Source organism: Marmota monax, unplaced genomic scaffold, assembly GCF_021218885.2.
Source record: "Marmota monax isolate L192 unplaced genomic scaffold, Marmota_monax_Labrador192_F-V1.1 WCK01_AAM20220418_F8-fsc00327, whole genome shotgun sequence".
NCBI classification, from domain to species: Eukaryota; Metazoa; Chordata; class Mammalia; order Rodentia; family Sciuridae; genus Marmota; species Marmota monax.
This window is the reverse complement of record NW_026692808.1, coordinates 835,377-858,629: the sequence shown is the minus strand read 5'-3', so window position 1 is coordinate 858,629 and position 23,253 is coordinate 835,377. Positions and strand designations below refer to the sequence as shown.

Below are 23,253 nucleotides of genomic sequence, written 5' to 3'. Positions count from 1 at the left end.
CACTTGCTCCACCCTACACCCTATGTTGTGTGAGCACACCAGAGGGACTGCTCTTCTGTCAGGACAAATCCAAGACAGCCCAGGTGAGAGACATGCCCTGTGTTCACTTCTGTGCCCTGTGCCATTCCACCCTGCCACACAGAGCTGACATTCCACCCGCAGAGCTAGAGTAAGGCGACTCGGTTTCCACCAACCACAGTTGAGTCACTTTGCAAAGAGATATTTAAATGCACACAGCAATCAATCTTTAGTAGTTTAGATGAATAATTCAAAAGATTTCTGGGTACTTTTTGGAATTAAACAATCAATTTAATAACCAGAAGGTTTTAAATATTTCTCAATTTTCAACTAGCTAAAATAAACATGAATTACTTTTCTTAGAAAACTGTTACAAAATTAAAAATAAATAAGTAGCTGCCACAAAATTCCACATAGCACATAGGTAGTTCTGTGTAACACACACTTAGTAGAAACAGGGGGATGGAGACTTTGGCAAAAATAAACAGAGTGAGAAGGGAAGATGGGGAGGGGACACTTGGGGGCAGGAAGAGGAAAAGGAAGAGAACGTGTTTACTGAATGAGGTGACTCTGTTGAGTCCATCAGGAACATCTGCAGCTGTGGTGGCGCTGAGAACCGCACTGTCCAGGGGAATGAATGGCCTCGGTTCCCTCCATGAGGGCGCTTTTGGTCACCCTGGCTGTGACACTGATCATGTGGAGGTGACTCTGGGCACAGGAGGGCTCACCTCACCTGTGCACAGCTGGGTGGTGGAACCAAAGAATCCAGTGTCTGGCGGGCCTGTGTCCACCCCTACCATGAAGGCTCAAAGATGATGGTCAACTCTGGCCTTTCTTCCTGGAGCATTTCTAATGCACATTTTGTCTCATAATTGAAATACATCTCACACAACCTGTAAAGGCAAACAGAAACTATTAGGTTGTACTCAGAACACTCAGTTTTTAGCCTTAAGATTCTCATCTCCCAGCCAGTCATACACCTGTGATCCCAGCAACTCAGGAGGCCGAGCCAGGAGGATACCAAGTTCTGGGACAGACTGGGTCACTTGGGAAGACTCTGTCTCAAAATAAAAAAATAAAAAGGACTAGGGGTGAAGCTTAGGGGTAGAGCACCTTGGGGTCCACCCCCAGTGCTGGAGAAAAACTCATCTCCTCAAACCTTGAACCCTACATGCCTCTATGCTCTGAGTGCAGAGCTGGCTTCTGAAGTGTTTGTTTCTGAGAAGTGTCTCCCTATGTTGCTCAGGCTGGCCTCAGACTCCTGGACTTGAGGATCCTGCGGCCTCAGCCTCCTGAGTAGCTGGAGTAACCAGTACAGACTGCTCTATTCTGAACCTTCATGTTTGGCCTCTTCAAACACAGGTGAAGGTGAAGAAGACTGCATGATGACCACGTGTCCACTGCCAGGTCTAGCAGGTCACCTCTCGGCTGCCCACTCCTATGTCAACAGGTTGTGTTAGACACTGCGTTTCATATGTCTGTAGGCACTGCACTGTGGCCTGAAGGAGGAAGGCCTTAATAAACACAACCACACGGAAACCCTCACGGCCAGATTGGGCTCACACCTGTCCCTCTGCATCACCAGCGTCCTGTCTGGGCTCAGATCTTCTCAGTGGTCTTGCGTTTTCCGCGACACTCACTTAATTGGGATCCCTACATCTGCCTTGCAGTGCGGGGACACCACGGAGGTGGTCTCTGATGTGAGCACCTCCCAGTCTTTCATAGCTTCTCTTGGAACCATCTGTCCCACCTCATTCCAGCAGGCTCTGGTTGGTGGTGTCACACACTAAGCATCTGCCTTCAAACCCATGAAGCCCTGACCCCCAAGGCGAGATGGGGTTTTTTGGAGGTGGTTAGAGACAAATGAAGTCACAAATGGGGCCCTCACAATGGTCGATGGCCGTGCAGGACAGACTCCAGAGCATCTATCCCAACTCCTCTCTCCCGCCCACCACCCGCCAACCACCGTAAGCACATCATAAAAAGGAAGCTATCTACAAACAAGGGAAAATCCCCACCAGCTTCGGAACTAGCCAGACCTTGATCTGGGACTTTCCAGCTTCCAGACTGTGAGAAACAAGCTCCAGCTGTTATGCCACCCGCCTGGTTTTGTTATGAGGCTGGGGCTGAGGGAGACAGGCTCCTCGCATCTGTGAATTCCCCAGGCTGTTCTGAGCCTGTCCCCAGGCCAGGTCATGAATGTCCCTCAGGGCTGCGTCAGTGACACACAAATAACAATGTCCCCAGCTTCATCCTGAGCAGTCCCGCCCTCTGTCCCTACACCTGTCTTTCCTGGGAACGTGGAGAAGTGTCCCACTGCATCCCCACAAGGGTGCAGCGCTGACCAGCCATTGTTGATTCCAACCTGCATCCTGGCGGGCTCAGCCTGGGAACAAGCTGTGGACAGGAGTCCCTGGACTCGTGGAATATGTGTTGTGGGGAAAAGACATAGAGAATGAACCAGCAAGAAAATGACACAGCATGGAAGGGGTGCGCCACTGTGGAGGAGAATGAGAAGCGGCAAGGGCAGCTGGCTGCTTTCAGTACAAAGCCTCGTGCAGATCAGGTAGGGGTGTGTGGGAGCAGGCAAGTGGAAACTGGAAGGGACAGAACTCCAGGCACAGGGACAGCACCAGCAAAGGTCCAGAGATGGCTGTGCTCTGGCAAACCCGAAAGGAGACCACCGCAATGGAAGCAGCATGAGCATCAGAAGCAGCTGCCGCTGGCAGAAGGGGCTCAGAGCCACCAAGAGTTTGCAGTCCCCTCCCCCACTGTGAATGTGACAGGAAGTCACTAGAGCACCTGGCAAGAGTGAGAAGAACTGTCTCACATCCAGCAGCTCACTGTGTGTGCTACCCAAGGAGCAGTGCAGACATGGCATTTCAGAATGCATCCTACAACCCAGACCAGAGGTGACAGTGACCAGACAGTGACATAAAGCCACCAAGAGGAGGCCAGGGAGTGGACATCCCATGGAAGCAGATCTCACGGGACAAGCTGATTGGTTAGATGGAGGTTTAAGAAAGAAGAGCTGTGAAGGTCAGCACCAGACTACTCTGGACTGAGCAGTTAGGAGTAAGTTGGTCTTGACTGCAACTGGGACGGAGCTGGTCGAAGACAGAGAGGAGGAGCAGGAGTTTGGATTTCGATGAGGGAGTCGAGGAGCACATTAAACCGCCAAGCAGAGGGATCAGAGAAGCATCCAGACATGGAATTCATAGAGGTAACCTAAGGACACAGCACATCCTTGGTGAAGCCAGAGACTGGACATTAAAATAAGGGAGAAAGTGTGAGTAACAAAAGTTAGGCCCGGGATCGAGACTTGACTATCCAACACCTACCGGTCAGGAGGGTGAGGGGAGCCAAGAGAGCAGAGAGAGGCCCAAGGACAGAATGCGGACCCCCAATGGCTGTGGCTCTAAGAAGCTGGGAGACGCTCTGCAAGCTCCGGCCACAGAGCTGATGCCCACCACTGAGGCACAGCAGAAGACGGCGGGTTGAGGTCCCTCCTGCTGAGTGTCGTGGAATTTCTCCCCTTTTTCACTTAAAAATCCTCAGAGCCAGGACAGCAGTCCACTATGCTAGGACGCTTGCCGTCAGAGATCCTCCTGGTTCTGCAGAGCACTGTCGGCCACTGTCAATAGACTGGCTTCCCCCAGGATGCTGGGTGGAAAGCCTTCTCGCACTGACTGTACCTGGGTGCTCTGAATCTCTGGATGCTATTGACTGGGCAGCCCATTTCCTGTGTACCCCAGTAAAGGCATGGGGCCAGGCCCAACCTAACCCTGAGAGCCAGTGCCTCTGGAGAGCGGGGTTTGGGTGGCTCCTCTGCAGAGCACTCACTGTAGGCTCCGGAGGAAACAGCCCTGCTGCTTCAGGACCTCACAGAGCATCATGACCCCCAGGTCGCCAAGGTCATTGTTACCCAGGCTCAGCTTCTGCAGGCTCCGGTTGGAGGTCAGGATCCTGGAAAGATGCCAGCAGCAGTGTGAGGTGAGGCTGCAGTTGTCCAGTCTGCAAGAAGGAGTGATTCAAGGACACGCCCAGGTCATCCCTTCAGGGACCCAGGGTCGGAGCCTGCCCCATTTCAGACCCAGAAAACTCCCAGGGCTAACTAGTGTGGTGCAGCCATATGTGCCAAAGGTCATCTTCCTGTCTTCTTTAAAGGGGAGGACACTCGAGGCTACTGGACTGTGCCCACCAATTAGTAAGGGAAGTTTCTTAAGCTGTCATGCCCAGAGGCTGTGTCTGCCCCAGATTTCCATAAACTGCAAGCACCACTCTGTCCCTGCCTGCCAGCTGCCCAGAGGACTATGGTGCAAGGAGCTCGACTTGGCTTTACACCATCTTGAAAACACCTGCTGTCCAGAGACTCTGTCATAGCCACATCTGTGACTCCTGGCCTCTCAGATTCAACGCCTCAGGCCCTTCCCACCAGGGACCACCCCCACACCACCTGAGGGAGCAGAGGACTCACTCCAACAACTGCAGCCTGCAGCTGGGAAGCAGGAGCCCCTCACAGAGGAGCTTGATGCCAGCGTCCCCAAGAGCATTGCCACGCAGGTACAGGTGTGTGAGGCTCCGGTTTGTTCTGAGCACGGAGGACAGAGCTGAGCAGCAAGAGGATGTGAGGCCAGAGTTCACCAACCTGCAGAAAGAGCAGAGTGAGCCCTCAGTGGGCTCCCATCCCAGACATCCCAGCAGCCATCTGAGCAGCTGTGCCCTTCACCTTGAGGGCAGTCTAAGGGGCATCCCACAGGCAGGCAGCTCTCCACAGATGTTCTGCAGGGAGGGAGAGGAAAAGTGAAGGATCCCATACCCCACCACACTGCACTTCCTTGCAGATTCCTCCTGCCTCAAGCACCCAGCAGCACTCCAACCAGGAAAACACTCCAGCAGCTCCTGATGACAGACCCAACACCTCAGGTGCCTGCCTGAGTGACTCTGGTGCAGCCATAACAGTTCCACACCTTTTGCAGATAGAAATCCAAGTCTCAGGGAATCGTGTGCCTTTCTCCAAGGGTAGACACTGGTCTCTCACCTAGTAATTCAACATGGCCGACATAGCAAGGTGGTAGGAGACAGGGCGAGGTCCCTGACAGCCTTTGGTGCCAAGCTCAGGTTAAGGACTTCCCAGTCCTCTTGGACCTCCCTATCTGTCACCCCTGCTGTCCATTCCTTCTTCCTCCTTCCCAGGAAAGGGATTCTCAAAGTGTAAATCTTGGTTTGCATTAGAACCAAGGGGTGAGGAGTTTGATGTTCTCCCTTTGGGTCAAGTTGAGCTCTCACCCAACAAGACCGTGAGGGCTCTGAGACAGACAGCTGTGTCCTTCCTGCTTGGGAGTTCATGAAGGCACATGGGCATCACACAAAGGCCACTCAGTCTGCAGTGAATGGCCATGAACAAGAACGTCTCATGCGGTAACAGTGCCCCTGACCAGAGTTCTCGGCAAGGGCACATTTTAAGCCCTTTGGTCTCTAAAATCATGCACAACAGAAACAGAAGGAGTCGTTCCAATAGTGTGCGTGAACATATGACCAAGATGACAAGAAGTCCTGTCACCAGCTCATCTCTATTTCCCTAGTCGAGGGAGAATTGGAGTGAGAAAAACAAGGACGTGGGATGGAGGGGAAGTGATGCCCGGACCAGCAGACTGACAGGCGCTGAGTGGCCTACTCCCTCCTCCAGGAAGGACCACCATCAGGTCCTCGATGACCGCACACAGTAGGGACACGAGGCTCACTAGCAGAGATGGGCAGTGCCAAAGGAGGGGAAGGGGCCCTGCCCAGGAAGGGCAGCAGTGAGCAAGCAGCAGGAAGTCTGTGAAGACACTGGCATTCAGGGCTGGGCATGGCCAGGGACCCAGTACTGCAGCTGGAAGGACGCTGGAAGCTGGCAGGTGGGTGTGCACCGCGACAGGTTTGCACAGTCAAACAACAAATCCCCTGACTAGAGGGCGCACCAACTGGGCGTCTCGGTTTCCCCACATCCAGCTCACCCTGTGTCCACTGAGCACAGAATCCTTGCCAGGCACTGCGGGGGGTTAGTCTGTTGGGCCTCAACTCACAAGAGCATCTCACAATGAAGACTAAAGAGCTAACACTGGTGGGGTATTTGTTAGGTACCTCACTGTGGGGTGATGACGCTGAATGGAATCATCCTATTGAATTATTAAAACTCAACATGGTGTTTCTCTTATCCCTAAACTTACCATGGAAAAAAAAATGAGGATCAGAGTAATTGCTTAAGAATAAGTGGGGGACTTGTGTTGTAGCCCAGTGGTAGAGCACTTACCTAGCATGTCTGAGGCCCTGGGTTGGATCCTCAGCACCACATAAAAACAAATAAGTAAAATAAAGGTATTGTGCCCATTTACAACTAAAATTTTTTATCAAATAAAGTATAAGTGGGGCCTTCACAGCTGAGAATAAAGAGGAGAAGGGACAACCACGTCACCTAAAAAGAGACCAGAGGAGCAGGAGAGTGAGCCCAGGCCAGCTCCAGCACTAACACCAGCTCAGTGTCGCTGGGAGGGGGCAGAAATGGGGCCGGGGCTGGTCCAGAGGCTCATATTTAGTGACCAAGCATGCAACCTCATCCTACTTTCGCAAAACCTTTTTGAAGATTCTGAGGAAAGGCTCAATACTGTCATTTATGCAGGCTATCAAGTTTCCTTGGTGTGACGTTAAGGAAACCAAAAATAAGAAGAAGAAATAAAAGGATGGAACTGAAAGTAAAGGCAGCTTAGAGCTTCCCGGTGTTCACTGGCTGGCAGGTCCCAGCAGAATCCCAATCCAGCAGGATCAGTTCAAAGAGGGGGAGGGCCATTCTGACGATTAATCATGTTTTGCAAATACTCTCTGTGTTATGCTTTTGTGACACTGGGGAGGTGAGGGACAGGGGACACAACATGTAAGCTACAGATTAAGGCCTGAAGTTCAAGAGGAGAAAATCTGGCTATACCTAATAAAACACAGGTGTCTGGAAGTCCCAACTCCCTGAGTCCACCTAAGGAATCCACCTCTAGAGACTTACATGTGTATGACCCGGGTGCGGAGGCACACACCTGTGATCCCAGCAACAGGGGAGGCTGAGGCAGGAGGACAGCAACTTTGAGGCCAGCCTCAGTAACTTAGCAAGGCCCTGAGCAACTTAGTCAGCTGGGCACAGAGGTCAGGGTCATGGGGGCCTCTCCTCTGTAGGCTTTGCCCGGAGTGCTGGTCCCTGTTCTTCTCACAGCTCATGCCACACCTGATCCAGCACCTGCTCTGATGTGGCTTGTGCAGGAACTCTTCACAGAAGGTGGGCAGAGAAGCAGTGCGACCCCATGAGGCCACTTTTGTTTGCCTCTTATCTGTGTCTGTCATCCTCTCCCTTTGAGGATGTTTGCGAAGACAGACATTATTTACTTGTAAAATAAAGGGGCCAAATCACACCTTGAACAACCAAGAGCAGCAGAGCACAGTGCTGAAGCTCTGCGTGCAGCTGTCCTCCAGGAAGGAGAGCTCTGGGGTGGGCGGTCAAGGGAGGGCCAGGCCTCCTGATGCAGACTGTGGTTGACTGCACTGACGGAGTGCTCCTCAAAAACCCTTCTTACTATATGTTGCCCTGAATGCTGATCTGGCCAACTTTATGTCAGTAATGTGAACAAAGATGCCTACTGTTTGCTTGTCTTTACACAACATACCAACAGAATCAAGGTTCAGCTGAGTGCAGTGGCACATGCCTGTAATCCCAGAAGCTCAGGAGGTTGAGGCAGGAGGATCGCAAGTCCAAAGCCAGACTCAGCAACAGTGAGGCACTAAACAGCTCAGTGAGACCCTGTCTCTAAATAAAATACAAAATAGGGCTGGGATGTGGCTCAGTGGTCCAGTGCCCCTGAGTCAATCCCCAGTTCCCCCCCCAAAAAAAAATGATTCAAACAGGCCTAGATGATGGGTCAAAAGAAAGGTCCACGTGAGCCCAGTGCAGGTTGAGAGCTGGATGCAGAGGCCCCCGTAGAGCCCCACAGCAACACTCCACCAGGCAGCAAGGGCACAGGAAATGATGCCAGTGTGTGTGCGGGGAGCTTTACCACCTCTCCCCAGCATCCTCAGGCACAGGCTGTGCCCAGAGCCTCACTGCCTCCTCTACTTGGCCTTGGTGGTGCACACACCTGTAGCCCCAGAGACCAAGGAGGTTGAGGCAGGAGGATTGCGAGTTCAAGGACAGCCTCAGCAATTTAGAAAGGCCCCAAGCAACTCAATGAGACCCTGTTTCAAGAAATTTTAAAAATATTTAATCAAAATTAATTTTTAAAAATTTTTAAATAAATTAAAAATTAATTGTAGCTCCATGGTAAAGCATCCCTGGTGTTAATCTCCAGTGCTCCAAAGAAAAGAAAATGTTGGCGACTCCTATAACTACTTTGTGTCATTTTTATGAGCCCAACTGAGAAAACCATGCAGGGATATATGGAAAGTATGGGATTATTAATCGGTATTCTGTATTCTTATTTACTGCAGAAATCCAGTCTCGAAAGCCTGACATGGCTGCCAAAAACCCAAGACAAGCAGGGAGTTGGCCAGCAAAAGCAGAGCTCATGGAAGGAAGGAGGCCCCCAACTTCCTGTCTGAGGCGCCTTTCTAAGGACCCTCAGCAAGCCAGCCCCCCTGGGAGAGCGTGACTGGGTGGGTAAAGATGCTGAGCTGTGTCCCAGGTGGGGATTTAGCAATGTCGGTGCAAAATAAGACGAGGGTGAGAGCAGCCCAGGGGCAGGACTAAGTTGCTTCTCAGAGCCCTGGGGAGGAGGACAGGAACCAGGACAGGGAACCAGAGGAGGTGCTGCATGGGGAGACACGCTTTGTGCTGAGGCCACACTGCTGCAGTCACTTGCATGCCTGCAGGTGTCCTCACCTAGAACAGGTGAACTCAGGCCAACTCTAGAGCTTCCTCATTCAGTGGGAATTGGGCTGCACCTTCTCTAAAGTCTCTTCTAACTTTAGGAATGCCAATAACCACAAATTAGCAAACACTGGCCTCATTAGCAGCAACCCAGCTGACCCTGGTATCCTGGGGGGGGGTGGCTCCGCCCATCCCCTCGCCCCGTGGCATCAGAGTCAGCAGGTGCTCACGTGCCCACAGAGTAGTGCAGAATGTGCTTATGGCCGGCACACCCTCTTGGACTCCCCTCAGTGTTACTTACCATCCCTGATGGAATGCACACGATGCAGCTGTGACACTGCACTGTTTAGGGAACGATGACAAGGGAAACCTGTGTTTATGTTCAGTACAGACCTATTTTTTCAGATAGGTTTGGTCTGCAGCTGGTTAAGTCCATGATTGGTGGACTGTGGAGTGGACAGGAAGGGCGACCCCTGCCGGACACTCTGCCACGGCTGTTTGGTTCTCTTCCCTAAGCCCAGCGGCCTCCCTCTCTGGGGTCACCACCACGTTCTGCCTGGGGCTGGAGGCAGCCTTACCCCAGCTTCTGCAGGCTGCACTGTGGATGTCCAATGGCCTCGCAGAGAGTCCCGACTCCTGAGTCGCCCAGGGCGTTCTCTCCAATGTAGAGTCTAGTCAAGGAGCGACTGGCGCTCAGCGCGGCCGCGAGGTCCTGGCAGCATGCTGAGGTGAGGCAGCAACTGACCAACCTTTCAAGGAGAGGAGAAAGTCTGTGGCTCTCCAGCTGGCCCCTCCAGGGGGAGCACCTGACCGCCCGCGTGCCCCACCCTCTGCGGGAGCCTGACCTCCCGCTGTGGTAACAAGCAAGCCCTTCCAAGCCCATCCAGCACTGTGACACCTCCCTGGCCCCTGGGCTGATGCCAAGGTGGCAAAGTAGGATAAAGTTGACCACTTCGCCATTCTAGCTGCACGACTCAATGGCATACACCCGTGCACAGTCTCCTGCAGCCACGGCCACCCATGCCTGGAGCTCTTTCCATAAACTGAACCGCAGCTGGGCACCTTCACATCCCTCCCCTGGCCTCCCCACCTTGTTAACTCTCCCAGGCTTCCTGTGGGGTCGTGCAGTGCGGCCCTGCCCCTGGCTTAGCTCAGCCTGCACGTGGGCCCAAAGGCCGGTGACCCCTTCCACCAGGGGACACCTGTGGTGGGTCACTCCCAGCTGCCTGCTGCGTTTCTTTGTGGGCCTGTGCCTGAGCCTCTGAGTAGAGCTGCTGGCTCAAGGGGTCATTCTGTTTGGGGAACTGCCACACAGCTTCCCAACGGGACTGTGCCGCCTTGGCCCCCACCAGTGCCCAAGGCTCACTTCACCCCTCCACAACACTGGAGTGCTGGCTTGCTTTCCTTTGTCCCGCGTCTCCATCGTGAACTGGCCCCACCCTCCCGAGTGCTCTCTTCTCCAGAATGCAAGTCTCCCTCCAGTGTCAGGAAGCGTCACACTTTGGCATGGGTTTTCTATCTATCTGAGAGCTCCCCATGAAGTCCCACACTCTTTCTGCACACCCCACAGTGGCCTTACGGGCCTTGGCTGGCCCCACCATTTCTTCATGCCCCACCAGGGCTTCCACCGGCTCTCCCAAGCCCCGACTGGATGGTTGACAGCACCCACAGAAGACACCTGGGTCCTCCGAGCAGCCCGGCCACTCTCACTGTGAAGCACCAGCTCCTGAGGCTCACTGCTCAGGAGCTGCCAGGCACCCCCACGGGCAGAGCTGCCCGGCGCGCCCAGACCCACCAGAGTTTCTGCAGACAGCAGAGTATGTGCTTCAGGCCCACACACAGAAGCCGGACCCCAAAGTCTCCCAGGGCGTTGTCACTCAGGTCCAGCTCCACCAGCTTCTGGTTGCTGCTCAGCACCAAGGAGATGTCGAAGCAGCACAGATGGGAAAGGCCACAGCGCCCCAGCCTGCAGCAAGACGGAGGCAAGAGGTGTCATGATGTGGCTCCGGTCGCGGTGGGCTCTGGGCTCTCCCCAAGGCCTGTGTGCAGTAGGCATGGCCGTCTGCCCCCAGTGTGCCCTAGAGGCGGTGGGGCCTTTGGGGTGGAGCCTGGGGAAGGAGAGAGGTCACGGGACAGGCCCTGGAAAGGGACACGGGGACCCTGGCCCTACTCCTGTATCTCCTCAGGTCCCAGCCACCGTGGTGAGTGGACTCCACACATGCCCCACCTGAGTGGCTGTCCCACCCCAGGCCCAGAGCAGCAGCGCCAGACCGAGACCTCTGGAAGTAGAGCCAAAACAAACCTCCTCCTCTGCTTCCCTCGGGCTCCTGTCACGTGGTCAGAGGGCAGGTTAACTGTCCCTTCCTGGCTGTCCACCCAGTGTGCACTTGCTGTGTGAACCAGGAGGCCCTGGGTTCTCCAGTGCGAGGGGAATGTGCCAGGCCCTCGTGGGAATGCCATCCACCCAGAGCTCCTAAATCCAGCCCTGGCACCAGGAGGCCAACTCTACAGGGTGGGTGTCGGGCAGCCGGCCATGGAGAGGCAGCACTGGGTCCAGCTCGGCACCACGTCCCCACAGCGGCGCCCCAGCAGTGGCCTCGCTGTCTTTGCCAGCTTTTCTCCCTGTTCTTGTGACGATTTAATCACAGTGCTCCATTTACCCGGAGGAGAGACACTAAAGCAGAGGGCCTGGTTCTCAATGGCCTCCCTGGGTGTGGATGTGACCCATCCCCCACGGCTCACATGTCAGGGGCTTGGGCTCAGCGTGGTGATATCAGGAGGTGGTGGGACCTTCAAGAGGTTGGGCCGAGTGCAGGTGATGAGGTCACCAGGGTGCTGGCCTCCAAAGAGACTAGCATCATCTTCCTGGCACCCCAGTTAGTCCTCACAAGAGGGTGTCGTAAATGAGTGAGCCCAGCCCCTCCCCACTCTCCAGTTTCCAAACTCACCATGATCTCTCCCTCTGGCACACACTCCCATCATGATGCCATCCACCAAGAGACCCTCCCCAAGACTGGCACCAGGCTGTTTGGGCTTTTAGTCTCCAAATCTGTGAGCCAAATAAGCTGCTTTTCTTTCTAAAATACCCAGCCTCAAGTATTTTGTTGTAGCAACAGAAAACTTTTACCACTATACACACACATACACATTTCCCCACTGTCATCTCCCCCAACAACAACAATTTGTCCCTGTTGTGGGAGCAGGAACATCTGGGGCACCTTCCTTTCTGTCCCCATCTTTATACCAACTGCAAGCACATAGACAGCTGGGTCTCTCCTTATCCACAAGCATCTCCTTATCCCTGTCTGTGTCTCACCCCCTAGAATCACGTGGGGAACCCAGAGGAGAGGCAAGGAGAGGGCCTTGGGGTGAAGCTCAAGAACCAAGGGTGCAAGGTCAGCAACCAGAACCCTGGGGCAAGAGGAGGCTTCTAATTTATGAAAAGAGTGGCAAGAGATTCAGGCATGTGAAGACACAGCCAAGGTAGGACTTGTGAACAATCCCATCTCCTGCGTGCAGGACAGATGGGCGGGGGCATGAGCAGATGGAGAGACCAAACAGCCTACAGGCTCTCTGTAGATGTGTGTCCAGGTGTTGCAAAGAGAGCAGCAAGACTGACCCAGAGGACCAAGAGGCCACTGCAATGACCAGCAGGGGTACAGGGTTGCTGGAGTTGGGCTGGTAAGAACCAGGAAAGGGGACAGTGGCTGTACAGTAGGTGAAATGGATAAGGCCAGGGTCGGGTGGGTGTGAGGAGCATGAGAGGTGGCCGCAGGAGCTGGGCACAGTGGCACAGACCTGCAGTCCCAGCCACACGGGAGGTTGAGGTGGGAAGGTCTCCAGGGGCTCAAGACCAGCCTGGGAAACACTTTTTACCCACCCCACCCTCCAAAAAGAAGAAGAAGCAGGCCTCACTGTGGACATGCAGCTTTTCATGTAGCGCAGGGGCACGTGCTGACCTGGAGCTGCAGAGGGCAGGGAACCCAGCTGCACTCAGACATGTGAATCTGACTCAGCTCTGGCGGACAGTGGAACTTCCTAGCAAAGCCACAGGAGAGTCCCCAGGACATTTCAGTCTATGCAGAACATCCTGGTGGCCTAACTCAGCTAACTGTGACCATGCATAATGAAACTCTGGCTCTCCTCGATGAGCCTGGCCACGAGGACACAGGAGAGAGTAAAAGACATGGCCTTTTTGTTTGCCACCAAGAACTCACTTTCTTCTCAGTTCCTCCCCAGTCCTCCCCCATCCAAAACTGCCCCGGCTGTCCTCCTGGCCACTTGCAATGGACAGGAGGACCACAGAATAGACGTGCATTTGGAAGGAGGGTCTTCCCACCAGTGGTAAGTGGAAGGAGGTCATTGGTGTGGACCTCTAACTGGTGTCCTGTTAGGGAGAGGCCACAGACCCAATAGGGAGAGTGTGAAGACAGGGACAAAACAGCGACTTCCGTGCCCAGGCGAGAGGCCTCAGGAAAAGCCAGCCTGCTGACCTTTGGCCTGGCCAGGAGATAAAGTCAGGCCTGTGGGCTTTGCCAGGCAGCTGAGGACAGCCCCAGCGTCCCTGCAGGCCTGCCCCTCCCGCGAGGAGCAAGGGGCACTCACCACAGCCTCTGGATGTTGCAGCCCGGCTGTTGGAGAGCCTCGCAGAGCACCCTCGTGCCTGGGTCCCCCAGGGTGTTGTCGCTGAGGTCCAGCTCAGTCAGGCACTGATTGCTGCTCAGCACCGAGAAGAGGCCCCGGCAAAAGCTGGACGTGAGAGAGAAGCTCACCAGCCTAGAAGTCGGAAGGGAGAGGGAGAGAAGGAAGACTGGTTTCTAAAGTCAGGAGCAGAACCAGAGATGCCTGGCTGGTTCATAGGAGGTCCCAGGGCTGGGAAGGCCCAGATGGCTCAGGAGGAATGCAGAGGGCGGGGCACTGGGAAGACCTCTGCCACAGAGAATGGACCCCCGGCGCCCTCCAGCTGCCCACTGCCTGACTGCCCTGGGCAAGCCTTCCATGGCAAGGGACAGCCTCTCTCAGGCATCTGCCCATCGGCACCCAATAGGAGACACCGGACGGCTTGTCAACAACAGAAATGGGCTTGCTGCCGATGTTCTGGACGTCCAAGAACAAGGGCGGCACGCTTGGTGCCGACGAGGGCCCATTTCTTGGTCCATAGATGGTGCCTTCAGTCACACAGAAGGGACTTCAGAAGTGAAATGACCCGAGGACCTCCAGGTAGTACAGGGCGACTGGCTTCAGCTCCCTGGCCAGCCCCCAAGGGCTGCTTTGGGTGACATCCTAATGCCAAAGCACATGGGAGAATCTAAGAGTCAAAGTCCCAGGAAGGGACAGCAGTGTTTGCTAGCAGGGATGGGGACAGGGGAAAGGGCTGGCCTATGAAAGGAGGCGAAGCTTCAGCAAGTGGGGCAGGGATGAGCTTTGGTTGCCTGTGGCACAGCCTGAGGACCACAGTCGATAACAAATTTTTGTGCATGTTAAAATCGATAAAATGGATTTTAGCACTCTCACCACCAAATATGTGTGCACTGGTGAATTATGGGTATGCCAATCAACGCCGTCAAAACATCAGGGCCTGGGGCAGCTCAGTGTCCGAGCATATGCTTAGCATGAGCAAGGCCCTGGGTTTGATCCCCAGCACACCAAATAAGCCATCCGCCTGTCTGTGTGTCTGTCCCTATCAGTCACTTATCTATTTATCATCTATCTCTCTCCATTATTCTCCAGTTTAAAATAAATCTAAAGCCAAGGCAGAGCCTCAAAGGAGGCTCCGCCCTCCCTGCCCTGCCCCCACGACTCACCCTAGGGCTGTCCACGCAGCCATGCCACCCGGCGATCGCTTGTGCTCTTTCTGCACATGGAGACTGTACTCTCTCTGTCCCTGCCAGTCCCTGCCCCCCGCCCCCAACACACAGGACCAAGCCTCCAAGGCAGCCTGGCTTCCCTGCCTCCACTGACCTCCCCTCCACCACTCTAGGTCCCCCTGTCCTCTGCGTTACTAGTTTGTTTTAGGGGGCTTGGTCTTGGAGATTGAACTTGGGTCACTTTGCCACTGAGCTACATTCCAGCCCTTTTCTTTTCTTTTCTTTTTAGTGCTTGGGATGGAACCCAGGGCCTTGTGCATGTGAGGCAAGAGCTCTACCAACTGAGCTATGTCCCCAGCCCTTCATTTTTATTTGGAGACAGGGTCTTACTGAGTCACTGAGGCTGACCTCAATCTCCCAGGTCACTGGGGCCACAGGTGTGCAGCACCTTGCCCTGCTCCTCTGTGTTCCTGGACCCCAACTCTCAGGGTTGTTCTGCCCCTCAGGCACTGACCACCTGCCATGAATGCTGTACTTTAGATGTGTGCCCCAAAGCGTGTGCTGGACAGAGGAGCCTGGTAGGAATGCTCTGGTCACAGGGGCTCCATCCTCACATAGACTACCACCATTACAGAAGGAAGGGGGCTGAGGTCTCACTTCTTGCACCCTCATGTGCACACACCCTCTCTTGCTCTTCCACCTTCCCCCAAGGATGATGTAGCACAAAGTTCCTCTCCAGGGGTAGGCCCATAGGTCTAGGACTTCCCAGTCTCCAGAACTGTAATTAATAAACCTTTGTTCTTTGCAAATGTCCCAGCCTCAGGCATTCTAATATAGCAGCACAAAATAGACAAAGACAATGCACCAAGTAGATTAGCAGCAATTGAAGTTTATAAACACTTCCATGCAATTCTGTATCCACCCAATACTTCATGCTGAACTGGCATGTTTCCAAACACTTGTTTCTTGTTTTATGGGTTTTCTTTGTCTTTGGTTTTATCCACCAACCAAAAGTCAATCTCTGATAATGAAAGGGTCTGACAGAAATGAGCACCGGTGACATCATTATATGGCACTTGAAGGATAGTTAAAAAGAGAGGAGAGGAAGAAATACCATGAAAAGGAGCCAGAAAGCAGAGGCACATTCTGCCTCCTGCTGGAACCTGTCTCCTTACCTGTGAGAATAGGCAGCATGAGGATCCAGGAGGGCTCGCTGGCTGGTGGGGAGATGTCTGCTCTCCTCCTCCTCTTCCTCCTCCTCCTTGGGCAAGTTGTGCAGAAACCCCAGGGAGAGTTTCTCCACACAACGACAGTTCTTGATACAGAAGGAAGAAACCACATGGTCCATTCTGGTGGAGAGGCTGATCTCCATTTTGGGGAAGTGGTCCAGGGCCCGCTGCACGAAGCCCTCCTCCTGCATCTCGTAGAGGCAGTAGAACAACTCCAGCTGGCTGGGCTGCACCTGCAGCTTCTTGGCCTTGGCTTTGGCTTCAATCCATTTCAGCAGCTCCACCCTGACTTGCTGAGAGATCTTGCAGCTCAGTTTTTTCTCCAAGTACGAGGCCCTCTCCTGGTTCACAAGGCCGAAGAGGAAGCGCACCACGAAGATCAGGTATCCCTTCTCGAATTTGCCGTAGTTCTCCAGCAGCACCCTGACGTCTCGGTCTGGAAGCTCCAGACGCAGAGTGGGCACGTCCCTCTCCCTGCCCGCCTCCTCCTCCTCCTCCTCCTCCAGCAGGTAGTACATGGCCGCAAAGAACTCCTGGAAGGTCATATGGATGAAGCTGTAGAGCTTCTCGCAGTCCACCTCCTTCTGGAACAGATTCATCCTCAGGAAGGCCGACACGTCCACCTCCTGCAGGCCATGGTCCCTCAGGTCACACTCCTCAAAGAGGATCTTCTGGTTCCAGATTCCGTCCGCAGCCAGAGAGCAGAGGCTCCGGAGGTGGGCGGAGAGGTGCTGCTCCTGGCCGCCCCCGCGGGAGTGCAGCAGGCTGGAGAGGAAGAAGACATACACGGCCGTCGTGGTCTTAGACGTCTGAGCCAGGCCCTTCCCACTCTCCATCTGCTGCTTCAGCCCTGTGCACACGATCCAGCAGACCAGCGGAATGAAGCACATGGTGAACAGGATCTCATTCTCCTGGATCAGCCTGAAGGCCTCACTGGCTTGCGCCTTGGTGGAGAAGTACTTGAAGAAATACTCCTTCCTCCTGGCCTCGGAGAAACCCAGGATCTCCACATGCCGAGGGTGGTCCAGCAGGTGCTGCAGTTTCTCCAGGGCCACGGGCCTTGTTGTGATCAGCAGAGAGGCCTCGGGCAGCAGCTTCTTCCTGATGAGGCTGCTCAGGAGGACATCCCCCGGTTCGGCCTTCTGCCAGTCGGTGCAGACCACGCCTAAGTGCTCGTCAAAGGCTCCCTGAAGCTCGTCGAAGCCATCCATGAGGAAGAGGACCCTGGATGGCTTGCGCATGATCTTGTGCACAGGTGGATTTGGGTCAGGGCAGCAGCTGACGATCAGGTCCCCCAGGCTCCTCGGGGTCACCAGGCTTACCTCGCGACAGTGAATGTAGAACAGATAGTCAAACTTGTCCTGGAAGAGCTTTCCGGATGCCCAGTCCAACATAATCTTTCTGGCCAGGATCGTTTTCCCAATGCCAGCAGCTCCCTGGAATACCACCGTGTGCACAGGCTCTGAATGCTGGTCGTTGGGCTCGAACAGCTGCTCCAGCCTGATGGGGCTCATGGGCCTGTCCCACGTCTTGGTCCCGCCGATGGCCAGCAGCTCCTGCTCCCGCTCCTGCTGGCTCGGGTACTCCTTGACCAGCCGCAGCCGCGTGTAGCGCCTGTTGAGGTCCACGCTCTCGCCCAGGCGCGCGTTCCTGTCCTCAATGCAGTGGAACCTGCTCCTCACGTGTCTCCGGTACTCCTTGCAGTAATCTAGGCAGAGACAGAAAGTCATCAGGCCCTGGAGAGACAGAAAGTCAGGCCGCCAACAGAGCCGCGCCTTGCAGGGGGCGCTGAGGCTGCTGCCCGGATGCAAGACGGGAAGGCAGGGAGCACCGGCTGCCAGCAGAAGGCAGTGTGCCTCCCACGTGTGTGTGGAACCCAGGTATGAGCACACGAGCTACTGTATTTCAGATGTGTCTAGATGCAAATCCACGTCTGCATTCCTTAAAACAACAAGAAAAATATGGGCCTGTGATCCAGAGGGAGTGGCAATGGGGACAGAGACAGAGGAGATGTCATTTCTCCGGGGCCTGCTGGGAAGGGTCCCAAAAGCATTACACTCTCACAAGCACAACTGAGCAGAGGTCCAGACTATGTGTGCAGCCACCAGACAGAAAGCACTTCCTTTTCTAATCTTACTCCCTCCCTACATCCTAGACCTTGAATCCCTCAGCACCTCCCTGGGCTCTGGGACCATGAGGAGCCAGGCAAGCCTGGATCTGCTTCCTTGACTGATAGTGGATTTCCTAAGACAGCTCTTGCATCCCACGGAGTAGAGGAGGGGTGCACTGGCCACACCTGTAATCTCAGCTACTCCAGAGGCCGAGGCAGGAGGATCAGCTTCAGCAACTTGGAAAGAAAAGGACTGGGGATGTGGCTCAAGGGAGAGCACCTCTGGATTCAATCCCCAGAGCCAAAAAGCAGAACAAAACAAGGAGCAGGAGCAAACAGGACCGTGACTGGCCAGCTGTGCAGCCCCTGACCCAGGTCAGAAACCTAGTGGAAGGCCACCTTGGCTTACCATGCTTCTTTTTACAAGCTGAGATTCTGGAAAGACAGGTCAGCAAACTCTTCCACTCCTCTTCGATGCTGTCTTCCTGGCACACCACAGTGGGACCGGAAACATGAGCGTTATCTGAACACCAGAGGAAGAAATCATGAAGTGTCAAAAGCCAGGCTTCAGGAAGCAGCTGAGAGCAGCCCAACAGTGGCCAAGGTCAGGGTCGCCCCAGATGTCCCCCAGACTGAGGCCAGGCTCGGGGTTGCAGGCTCTGGGTGCTCAGCCACAAGTCGAGGTGGGAGCCTCCTGCGCTCCGGCTTTGAAATGGGACTGCACCCACCTGCCAGCCTGGGGCCCCACACTGCCTCCACCCTCAGAGTGTCCTCCTCAGAGCACCCTCCCAGGCCCAGGGATGCACCAGCCAAGGCACCAGCCAAGCCAGTCTCCACCTGTCCAACAGGGAGGCCAGCCCAGGGCCTCAAGGTCTGCAGCAGGGGCTAGCCTTCCCTGCCTGCCATGGCCTGTGTCCACCTCACCCACACCCTGTACTCTCACATCTAGACTTCTGGGTCTTCCAGGACAAGAAGGACCCATTGGGTTCTGTTCTAATGTAGTCATTTAGAGCCTGGCTGACCTTAGATTCACCCAGGGAGCCTTATAACGCTGACTCCAGAGATCCCACAGCGATGGCTGTCTGTGTGAGGTGAGGCCCAGCTGCCCTCCTATATTCAAAGCTCCAATATGTACCCACAGGGGTCTGAACAGTCACTGGTGACATCCCCAAGTAGCTATTCCTGGAGAAATTGAGGCCTGGTAAGACAAAAGCTGGCCTAGGAGAACTACCTAGGACAGCAACAGGTGGGCAGGACCTGAGAGCAAAATGGAAGACTTCAGAGCCTGTGTGCTCATTCAGAAAGCAAACGCTATTGGCAAGGTCACCAAACCCACATTTAACTCATCCCAGGCCCACCCTAATCTTACCCAAGTTTGACCTGGCCCAAAGACTCCAAACTAGGATTCTAACTTTTCCACTCAGAATCCTGACGTGGAAGCCAACGTGGCATGGTAGCTAAGAACTAGACTTTGAGCCGGGTGCAGTGGTGCACACCTGCAATCCCAGCAGCTCAGGAGGCTGAGGCAAGAGGATCACAAGTTCAAAGCCAGCCTTAGCAACAGTGAGGCACTAAGCAGCTCAGTGAGACCCTGTCTCTAAATAAAATACAAAATAGGGCTGGGGATGTGGCTCAGTGGTCAAGTGCCTCTGGGTTCAATCCCTGGTACCCACCCCCTGCAAAAATAAATAAATAAACAAAACTAGACTTTGGCCAAACACCCCTCCCTTTCTACCTGGCTGCAGCTCTGGCCAGAGGAGCCTGGGGCAAGCAGAAGGTCGGGGTTCAGCTCTCTCACTAGGAAGCATGGAAACTCCACAAACCACCCCATGGGGCTCTCAAACCATCCACAGAGTCAACAGAGCTGCCTCCTAGGAACTCCAGAGCAGCATCACCCTTCAGTGTGGCTCCAGGGGTGTGTCAGCATTATAAAGCTCCCTGGGTGACTCTAAGGTCAGAACTGTGTGGTCATGGATCTGTCTGCAGGGTCACCCTGTGCACCTCCTCCCTACCTCCCTTCTCTCCCCACTCTGCCCCTGCGGTGGCCACCTGGCTGCGCAACTCCTTATCTGCTGAGTGCCCCCCTCCCTCCTTTCACTGCCACGGATTGAAGTCATCCTCTGACTTTCTAGGTCACTGGCCCTCCTGCCGCACACCAGGCTGGGAGGAAGAACCTCCCCCAGTGTGTACACAGGGGTTGAGGACAGTTCTGCCACTGCTTCCGTTCCCCAGGTAGCAGCCGTAGGAAAGGCTTTCCCCACAAATGACATCATTCTGTGAGGACAGAGTTCCCCCTGAGCTGTCGGGGTGGGCTTTGGCTTGTGGACCCTGTGAGTGACATTGAACCAAGCACACTCCTGCTGGACTTGAGGAGCAGGGTGCAGGCCCCGGGTCCAGCAGGCAGAGGCCAGGTGGTGGCCAGGGGAGCAGCTTCCTGGGCTGGGTAACTCTGCATTGGCTCTTTAAAGAGTCAGGAAAAGCAAACTGCTTCCTGATCTTCTCAGAGCTCTTCCAGGAGGGAAGAAAGAGGGAAAAGCCAAAAAAATTCCTTTAGAACACTACCTTCTGTGTATCGAAGGATGCCATCAACAGGAAAAGGCAAAACCCAAAGGGTGGGGAGAGGCACCGCAAGTCATTCATCTAACAGGGCAAAGTCAGCATGTGGAAAGCACCCCAGTGAGTTAACAGGGAAACCCAGCAACAGAAAAGGACGTGAGTAGGACTTTCTCCAAAGAAGCAATGCACATGGCCAACTAGCCCCTAGGAAGGTGCTCGGCACTCGCACCCCAGGGAGGTACTGACAACTGCAGACAGGGCCGGGCGCCGCTCAGCGGGCAGCCCATGTCCAGCACATGCAGATGCCCAGGGTCTGATCCCAGCAGGCAGAAAAACAAAAACAGAAAAACTGCAATGAGGTGCCAGCTCATGCTTCTTTGGCTGATTACTGCTTTGAAAATGGAAAATAATGGATATGGAGAAATCGGGACTCTCATATCCCATTGGTGGGAATATAAAATTGCATCTGGTATAAAGAGCTGTGCTGGGGCTCTCCAAAACAAGCACAGGGTGACCACAGGGTCCCTAAGTCCACCTCCAGGCATACACCCAAAAGAGTTCCTACGGGGCTCTGGAAGAGGGCTTTGTGCACCAAAGCTCATGCCACTGATGACAAGAAGGAAGCAGCACGAGTGTCCAGGGACAGCTGGGTGTGTGGATGAGATGCGGTCTGTGCAGGAGACTCGGACGCCCTTCAGTCTCTAAGGAGGAAGGTGTGCCAGGCGCAGTGGTGCACACCTGTAACCCCAGAGGTGTGGAAGCTGAGGCAGGAGGATCGCGAGTTCAAAGGCAGGCTTAGCAATTTATCAAGGCCCTAAGCAACTTAGCAAGACCCTGTCTCAAAATAAAACATTTTTTAAAGGGCTGGGGATGTAGCCCAGTGGTTAAATGCCCTGGATTCAATTCCTGGTTATATATATATAAATGGAAAGGAGGAACCTACAGCATAGGTGAGCCTGGAGGGCAGGCTAAGTGAAATAAATCAGTCACAAAAAAGACACCGCCACCTGAGCCCACTGTAGAGGAACCCGGGCAGCAAAACTCTGGAGACAGAAGCAGGGCGCTTCCAGATGCGGGATGGCATGAGGAGGGTCTGTTGTGCAAGTGAGCAGTTCTGAAGGTGAATTGCTCAACAGCACAAGTGTCCTCACCACTGGACTTCAAGAGAGAAAGAGGCAGAGCTGGGCCGGGCACACTCCACCAGTACTGAAGAAGAGCGTTCCTCAGGTATAACTGATTAGGACTAATAAAGAAAGAAGAAGAGCCTTGCCCACTCACCCGCCTCTGGCTGCTCCCTCCTAGCTTTCTCATAAAGGTCTCTCCTGTTGATCGCAGAGAAAATCCACACGGCCATGGCCCAGGCCTTCTCCTCCCCATTGAAGTCGATCATGAGTGTGGCCAGATCCATGTGGTCAGCCCTCTCTGTGTGGCCCCGCGGGAGTGGGGTGCAGCCCTTCTGCGGAGGGTAATCCTCCAGGTGCATCTTGAACTTCTTCAGGTCTGAGTCCTCCAGGTCCTCCAGGTAGCGGGCCAGCCGGCAGCGCACACTTGCCATCTTGAGAAGCAGCCTGGAGCAGGGTCCTGGGGCTCAGGTCCTCCCTGGAGTGGCAGGAGCAGAACAGCAGTGGGTAAGAAGCCCGTGTAGGAACACTATCACCAAAGGCTCAGGGAACACTATGAAGTAGCTAAGGTCCAGGGAACCCATAGGTATGCAGGACTCAGAGTACTCAGGGGAATAAAAGTATCACTGGACTCAGTGAAGCACCACCTCCCATCTTGAAAAGTGGGCCCCATGCTTACCAGAAAGCTCTCCTGCTGGCCTGAGCCATGGGAGGGAAGCCTCCTGTGGGGTAGAAACATGCATGCCCATAAGCAGGAGCACACCACGGTGCCTGGCAGACTCATACTGCCTGAAGCACCAGACAGAACAGAGAGAGCCCTGCCCTGGCTGTGGCCCTGGGCAGAATGGCCCTCTGCTTCTCGGCTTGAGATTCCGCCTTTAGGAACTGAGGATGAAGGCTGGGTTTCTCCCCTATCCTGACCTGAGGAAGATGCAGGCCAGGGCCCAGCAGCAGTCTAAGGTACACAGGAGGAGCTCAGGCAGCTCCACAGGAGGGCAGGTCTCCACCTGTCCTCTTCAGCCCACTGGCGGACAGGAACAGAAATTCCAGGGAACCAGAGTGTGTGTGGAAAGTGAAAAGGTGTCCCCTCCACGTCTCCTTCAAGTTCCTAGTATGATTGCTATCACCCATGTCGCCAGGCTCCCGTTGGCCAGCTGTGTGGCCCTGGGGTTTATTCCTTCTCTGATCTCCACAGAGCCCATGAGATGTGCACTTTCCCATGGCCAGCACATGGCTGCAGAGGCCTAGGCTCAGTGCCTGCCCAGCAGTTCACAGGCCGGAAGGAACAGAGCCAGGTTTAAATCAGAGGCACATGTGGGATCATGTCCCCCAGCAGGTATGAGACAGAAAGCCAAGGCACTCAGAGACTCAGGGTGGAGGGGAGAGCAGTGCCCCTTCCCTGGGTGGAGGGGAGAGCAGCACCCCTCCCTGGGTGGAGAGGAGGGCAGTGCCCCTTCCCTGGGTGGAGGGGAGAGCAGCACCCCTCCCTGACAATGGTAGCTGTTTCCCTAACTGTATCTCAGGCTCC

At 54.6% G+C, this 23,253-nt stretch overlaps 1 protein-coding gene across 2 annotated transcripts; it reads right to left on the bottom strand.

Moving 5' to 3' along the window:
* Window positions 1–287: 287 nt before the first annotated feature.
* On the bottom strand, window positions 288–22,513 carry Nlrp3 (NLR family pyrin domain containing 3). 2 transcript variants are annotated; one of them, XM_046448437.2, is made up of 10 exons: window positions 22,405–22,513; window positions 21,883–22,203; window positions 18,458–18,571; window positions 15,885–17,646; window positions 13,508–13,678; window positions 10,698–10,868; window positions 9,481–9,651; window positions 4,496–4,666; window positions 3,862–4,032; window positions 288–911 (listed from the first exon to the last, which is right to left on the bottom strand). In XM_046448437.2, exons 2-10 carry the CDS (start codon window positions 22,157–22,159, stop codon window positions 812–814), a joined length of 3,108 nt encoding a protein of 1,035 aa, XP_046304393.1. In that variant the 5' UTR covers window positions 22,160–22,203; window positions 22,405–22,513; the 3' UTR covers window positions 288–811. The 2 variants fall into 2 exon arrangements, with proteins under 2 accessions (XP_046304393.1, XP_046304394.1); XM_046448438.2 differs by having other exon boundaries at window positions 3,944–4,032.
* Window positions 22,514–23,253: the final 740 nt, after the last annotated feature.

Bases quoted from the DNA above. Each gene is read 5' to 3' on its own strand.
- Nlrp3 (XM_046448437.2), bottom strand. From the start codon at position 22,159: ATGGCAAGTGTGCGCTGCCGGCTGGCCCGCTACCTGGAGGACCTGGAG. The intron at 9,652-10,697 runs GTGGGTCTGGGC...TCTCCTTGAAAG, and splicing joins TGCTGTCTGCAGAAACTCTG to GTTGGTCAGTTGCTGCCTCA. The intron at 912-3,861 runs GTGAGTGCTCTG...TTGCCTTTACAG, and splicing joins TGTTTCCTCCGGAGCCTACA to GTTGTGTGAGATGTATTTCA.